The sequence below is a fragment of the Octodon degus genome, unplaced genomic scaffold, assembly GCF_000260255.1.
Source record: "Octodon degus isolate 3935 unplaced genomic scaffold, OctDeg1.0 scaffold00031, whole genome shotgun sequence".
Taxonomy (NCBI): Eukaryota; Metazoa; Chordata; class Mammalia; order Rodentia; family Octodontidae; genus Octodon; species Octodon degus.
In genome coordinates, this window is record NW_004524607.1 from 18,557,609 (window position 1) to 18,564,866 (window position 7,258).

Below are 7,258 nucleotides of genomic sequence, written 5' to 3' on the forward strand. Positions count from 1 at the left end.
GCTCTGGGTCTGTTCAGGATCCCGCGGCCCTCGGTCATCTCTTTTCCATTAATTTTAAAATACAGTTTTTCAGGTTATATCAAACTGAATTGGATGTTTTTTTTCTTTCAGAACCTGAAATACTACACTGCAAGCTTTTCTTGACTTGATGGTTTGTGTTGAGAAGTCTGATGGGCTGTTGTGATTCTGATGGGCTTTCCTTTATAGGTGACCTGTTTCTTTTCCCTAACAGCTTTTGGTATTCTCTTCTCGTCTGGAATTTCTTTTCTTTTCTTTTTTTTTGGTGGAACCAGGGATTGAACTCAGGCCCTTGGGCTTGCCAGGGAAGCACTTATTCCACTGAGCCATCTCCCGGCCCCCTGGAATTTCTTAAATCTCGATTATTATGTGCCTGGTGTAGATTTATTTTAGTTATATGGCTAATTGGGGTTCTGTATACATGAATTATTTGTATGTCAGATTTCTTTTCCATGCTTGAGAAATTTTCTGTTTTTACTTATGCAAATAGTCTTTATGACATCTATGTTGACTTTTGTTTTTTTTTTGTTGACATCTATTAGTCTTATATTGGTTTTTTTTTTCCATCATCTTAGAGTTGTTGAATTGTTATTTCCTTGATTCTTGTTATTTTTAAGAGATCTTTCCTTTCACAATCCCTAGCTGCAATGTTGTCTTCAAGGTCTGAAAATGTATTTTTAGTTTTGTTCAAATGATTTTGCCAACTTTCAATGGAATTTTTAATTTACTGTATATCTCTTTCATGCACTTTAATTCTTTTCTATATTTTTCACTGAATGTTTCAATCATTTTTCTATGCTCATCTTTTAAAAAAAATTGTATCTTCTTTTAATATGCTGAGCATTTCTTTCATTATGGTGTGGTTTCTTTTTTTTTTTTTTTTTACTGAGATATTATTCCTGATTTCTGGATCCGATTTCTTCTATAGCCTGATGGAATTGTTTCTTTACTTCATTTGTTATCATTTCAGAAATTTCAGGAGTTTGACTTCTAAATTCTTCTATATCAATGTCTCTGGAGTTTTCCTGGGTGGGCTGCAGATCTGATTGCATTTTTCTCCTGTGTTTTGACATTTTCTATTTCAGAAAAATTTTAAATTTTCTTTTCTGTAACAATTCTTGAGTTTTTCTAGTAGGTAGCTATGTCAGTAACATCAGGGCCTCTCTAGGAAAAGTCTTCACTTCAGGGATAGCTTTGCTGTGTAGGAGGTCCTTGGTTTGTGTCTGTTCCAAGGCCTGATCTTCCTAATTAATTGATAGTGAGATGTTGGTTTCTGTTTGGTTCAGTCCCTTGTCTTTTGGTGTAGGGCTGTGGAGAGGTTATTAGCCCTCAGCTTCCCAATATAGTTATACCAGGGAAAACTACCGATTACAACAGATAAGATATTCTAGGGCTGGGGAGATGGCTCAGTGGAATAAGTGCTTCCTTGGCAAGCTCAAGGGCCTGAGTTCAATCCCTGGTTCTGGAAAAAAAAAAAAAAAAAAAAAAAAAAAGATATTCTAGCTACTGCAGTACTCTTAGCAATGAGCACAATTTATAAAGTAACCAAATACGGTAACCATTGATTTTGTGTATTAGACCACAGAAACAAAGCTCATAATTATATAACAAAACTGATCATAATTATGAGTTTGTGTGCAAAGTATTTCCCCTTGTCAGAGTGGATTTATCCTTGGTTTCTCTGGTCAAGCCTGTTGCATATCCTGGTTGCTTCCTGCACTGGCTGCCTGACTGGTAGTATAGAAGTATGGGCTAGACAACAGGTTTCCTCCAACAGAGGCTCCCAAAGTTCCTGGGCTTCACTAAGGGTAAGTGTTGGTCCACGATGGTGGCGGTGAGTTTGAGTCTTCCTCCTCCTGGGTAGCTCCCAGTCCTTTGATTTTTAAATGCAGCTCTTTGTATTCCTTGTCCTGTGAGACACTGTTTCTCTTTGTCTCTCTCATATGCTCTGTTGGGGGAGAGTACCATGGAGGGTACATCCAGAACTAGAGGGATGCACTTTGGAGAAAAGAGTTCCTGACTTCTACATCACAGAGCCTTGCAACCCTTGCGTTCTTGCTGTCCCTTTTCATCTCACCTGACCCCAGCTTTTGCTGTTCTCTAGGTGCCATCTGCCTGTCTCAAGAAGCAACCCACCATACCTGCCATTTTTTGCCCATTTTCCAGAGGTCTGAGGAGACCCAGGGTACCTCACATCTGGTGAGGCTGGAGAGTTTGGGAGGAGGACAGAACTCAGTACAAAAGGGGATGCTGCTGCAGGATGAGACAACTATATAGTCCAGGATAATGTTTCTTACCCTTCCCCCAGCTGTGTGAAGATATGCCTGTTGCTTCTGATTGTCATATCAACCATCCCCCCGGATGCACAGCAATTCTGGCCTGATTGTATTTGAAATGTATTAAAATTTTTAGTTCTTTCAACTCTTCTAAGTTTCCTTGTGATTTTTTTGGAGGTTATTTCAACAAAGAATAGTTATTCTGTTGGTTCATATCTCAAAAAATCAAACATAGATGTGTAGGGGAGAGGGGAAAATGTTACAAGATGATCAGGTGAAGTGAGATTTTGTTAAACAAAAACCGTACAGAGAGTAATCACAACACAAAGTGTTTGAAGTGATAACATTAAAATGAAAAAGTGATTCCAGATAAGAAGTGTGACTCACTTTTATCAGGGCAATGTTTTCTTTCTTTCTTCTTTTTTTTCACTACTGGAGACTGAACCAAGAGCCTTCACACACACACACACACACACACACACACACACACACACACACACACACGTACCCAGCCAGCTGTCTATTTTGAGACAGAGTCTTGCTAAGTTGCTGAGACAGGGCTCAAAATCGCAATCCTCTTGCCGCAGGCTCCAGAAAACCCACCTCTAGGAAACTTTTCTTAAGTGTGTGGTTGGGGGTTGGGTTGGACCTGGTTAAAGGTGAGAGCCTTCCTGATATTAAGCTCCTGAGACTGGCAGCCTGAACCCAGTGAATCTATGTCTTTGAGTAAAGAATATGACTCAACATGCCAACGCTTCCTCCATGCTTTCATACAGCCAGAGGCCTCCCGAGTGTAGGCAGGCTGTTTTTCTCTCTCTCACTGATGTGAGCTTTAGAAACATTATACATTGGCATTTCTCTAACGTATTTCTTCCTTCAAATATCCCACCTTCCTAAGTGCTGTCTCTGATTCCAATATTGTTCTCTATCTTTTTCTGCTTGGGAAAATCTTCTTTTATTTTTATTTTTGTTTATTTTTTAATTTTTAAAAAAGAGTACAAAATGTTAAAACATAAAAAATTATAAGTGATACAGAATTTCACTTAGTATTTATTGTAATGCATAGTGTTGTCTTCTAAACGGTTATTGATATTACCATATATATGCATGCAAAATTGGAAGGAGAAACAAAAAAGAAAGAAATGTATAAGAAATTAAGAAGAGAAAAAGTACAAACAACTGAAAAAAGGAGACAAAACAAATTCTCTTTATTTTCAGAATCATAACTGAAATATCACCTATCCTGTGGTGGGCCACCATACCCCTTGTTTTATAATTAGGATTAATTCAGCATTTCTTTCTTTTCCCAGAGAGTTTGTTATATATATATAATTTTTTGAGACAGGGTCTCAATTTTCAGTGCAGGCTGGCCTCAAAATCACTTTGTAACCCAGACTGGTCTTGAAACTCACTGCATTTGGGTGCTTTCGCCTCCAGAGTCCTGGGATTACAGTGTGTGCCATCACTCCTGCCTATATATCTTTTTTATTTTTTAATGTATTTAGGACAAGGACTGCAGGGTCTACAGGGTCTCACTACATAGATTGGACTCTTAGTGATCCTCCTGATTTCAGCCTCCCAAGTGCTGGGATTACAGGTGCATGCCACCACTCCCACTTTCAATCGCCATCTCAGTGTGCCCCCGGGGGTGGGGATGGCAAGGCATGCCTTGGATTGAACCCTGGCCGCTGCGCTCTCCCTAAGCAGGCACTTTAGTCTGTTGAGCTATCTGACCAGCCCCCTATCTTTCATTATCGATAAAATATAGAAAGTTAAAAATATATAGCCATATTTCCTCTTGTAGGTAGCATGGAATAATAGAGAGTAGACGAAATGTACCTGTCAAGAATAAGAAAGAGAGACCCAGAGCGCAGGCCCAGCGAGTGAGTGAGACGACCGAGGGCCATGGGATCCTGAACAGACCCAGAGCGCAGGCCCTGCGAGTGAGTGAGACACCCTGTAGACCTTCCCTAAAATACAAGAAAAAAAAAAAAAGAAAAAGAAAAAAAGAAAGAAAAAGAAAGTACATGTCTTTCTTAGGGGTGGGGGAGTTGGCTCAGTAGAATAAGCACTTTCCTGGCAAGCACAAGAGCCTGAGTTCAATCCCTGGTTCTGTAAAAAAAAAAAAAAAAAAGATATATTCAGGCTGGGGGTAGTGGCACATGCCTGTAATCCCAGGACTAGGAGGCTGAGGCAGGAGGATCAGAAGGAGTTCAAGGCCAGTTTGAACTACAAAGTGAGAACTTGTCTCATAAAACCCCAAACGGTGTATTTAGAGAAAATAAAAATTCTGAATGAAGGAGCAATTGTATTGTAAGAAACAATTTTGAACACAAAAAACTATTTGGCTACATATAAATAATAAAATAGTTATATAAAAGTAAAGCAAACCAGATACAGTTACACACACCCGTACTCCCAATACTTTAGGAGGCTGAGGCAGGAGAATCATAAATTCTAGCTCAGCCTGGGAAACTTAGTGAAAATTTGTCTGGAAGGAAACGAAAATGAAAGAGGTCTGGGGGATATAGCTCAGTATAAGGACCCTGGGTTCAGTCCCTACTAACACACACACACACACACACACACACACACACACACACACACAGCAGAATCTCTAAACCATAATAATAAAAATGAGGTGTTGAGATATAAGTGAACTGTTCCCATTAAGATTTGCGTTTGTGTTTGGATGGATGAACCAAGAATCCAAACTGGAGTGACTTAACCAAACACAGGTTTGCTCTTCTCATTTGAGGAAGAAAAGACCCTGGCAATAGCAAGTGATGGGTCAAGGGTTTAGGGTTCCTGCGTTCTGGGATCTCCTTGTTCCTTCTTCAATGGTCAGAACACAGCATTGGAGCCGACTATCAGGGTCATGTTCTTGTCAGAAGCATGGGGGAGGAGCCAGGGAGGGTGAGGGCGAAAGACATCTGTCAGATGAATCAGCACTGCATGATCTGCTTTTTCTTATCTTTAATCTGAAAAATATTTAGTAGGTTTACTGAGTATGATATAAAGCACATCATTTGATAAATTTTGATATATATTGCAGTGAAAACATCACTGCAATTCAGGCAGTGAACACATCCATCACCCCAGAAGTTTTCTCCAGTGCATTTTTTTAAATTTTATTTGTTTATTTATTTATTTATGTTGTGTGTGTGTGTGGCCAGCTCAGCCCACCAGGGGACGGGGCTGGCTGGCATGTGGTGCTGGGGGATTGAACCGCGGTCCCTGTGCTTTGCTTAGCTTAACTTGTTCTAAGTAGGTGCTTTAGACCACTGAGCCATCTCACCAGCCCTCCAGTGCATTTTTGTGAACCAAAATTCATAAGTAAAGAATTCAAGACAAAAAGAGAAGCTTATTTCAACAAGCTCTTTGCAAACTAGGGAGAAAGGAAATGGGCATAGAGTGGACAAAAATAGGGGCTACTTTATGCAGAGAAAGTTCCTGTGCAGGTTTCCATTCCTGTCTGCTATGCAAATGAGGGATACAAATATATGGCTGGAAGTGCTCAGTCTGGAGTGCTTGGTATTTAAATTTGACAGGAGGTCACACATCAGTGGCTAGATCCAGGTTGTGAAATAGGACTTTCTGGCTGGTTTATCTTGGCACTTGGGACTAGAACATGCCTGGGCAAGGGCCTAAAGTTCAGTTTGTGGTTCCTCCAGAAACATAGCAGTACGTGTATGACCCTCGTTGGCAAATGGGTAGTAGGTTCTATTTGAATTTGGGCCCAATTAACCACTTGGGACCCTTTGTGGAGATTTAAGAGTTTTTGTTTGTTTGTTTTCAGTGTTGGGGATTGAATATAAGGCCTTCACACTGAGCTGTATCTCCAAACTTTTTTTTTTTTTTTAAATTCAAGTTTCCATTTCACTAAATTGCCCAGGCTGGGCTAAAACTTACAGCTTCCCAGAGTGCTAATATTACAGGGGTGAACCACCACGCCTAGCCAGCTTTTCCTAAAGAATCACTGCCTATTTTTCTGGTGCCTTCCTCACCATTTGCTTTTCATTATCATGCATTTCTTACAAATATAAATGGAATCGTATAGTATATATTTGGGGGATCTGGCAATCCCCCCACTAAGTTATGCTTTTATTTTAGTGAAAGGTCATTTAACAAGTATTGTGGGGCATTAACTAGGTAAAAGTCCGGAGATTGCATTTATTTATTTATTTAATTTATTTATTGTACTGCTGGGGATCAAACCCAGGGCCTTGTGCATGCTAGGCAAGTGTTCTACCGCTGAGATATATCCTTAGACCTTTTGATACTAGACACAGGATATTCTGACCTACAGACAGTAGACATGAAACCAGTCCAGGCAAGGCTTTTATTTGGGGGGGGAGGGTTACCTCAAAGAAATGGGAAACCTTACTGATAGGAAGGGAGAGATCAGGTTGCCTTAATAGTAAAAGATTGCTGGGGTAGGCTGTCATCTGGTTGATCATTGTCTCAGTTCTAGTTCTGCAAATTGGCTCCAAAGTTCTCAAGTCTTGAAGGGGAAATCCAGGTCTCATGAGATGACTGTTCCTGCTTTGGAGGTGATTTCATTGGGGTGATTTGTCTGACAGGCTTTGTTACTCCTCACCCCAAGATGACTGTAGGTTTAGAGCATTGATTGGAGACTGCTGGTCACATAGGTCTGTGATAGGATATAAAAGTTGGCAGCTGAATGTCCAAGAAAATCTTGAAAATATCTTAATTACGTTTAGTGTCCTCAGTCTGGAAGGGACGTCATAGGATTAGGGCCAGTAAACCAGTTTTTCAATAAACATTCCTTCATCATTAACATGCCTAGATGCAGAGCTGAGCAGAATTTGACCCAAAGTTCAAGGTAAAAAAGCAGACAGATACAAGATAAAGGCAGAGGCCAGGGGTATAGCTCAGTGGCGTAAGCACCTGCCTGGCAAGTGCAATGTCGTGAGTTCGATCCCTGGTACCGCCAAAAAAAA

General features: G+C 40.3%; 1 protein-coding gene across 1 annotated transcript in view; it reads left to right on the plus strand.

Moving 5' to 3' along the window:
- Positions 1–2,380, plus strand: part of Tmem225b (transmembrane protein 225B) — a 27,869-nt gene extending 25,489 nt beyond the window's left edge. Inside the window, exon 5 of the mRNA XM_012514394.2 lies at positions 2,123–2,380. Coding sequence (XP_012369848.1) covers positions 2,123–2,295 — 173 coding nt within the window. The 3' untranslated portion in view covers positions 2,296–2,380. The remainder of the gene's footprint in view (positions 1–2,122) is intronic.
- The last annotated feature ends 4,878 nt before the right edge of the window (positions 2,381–7,258 follow it).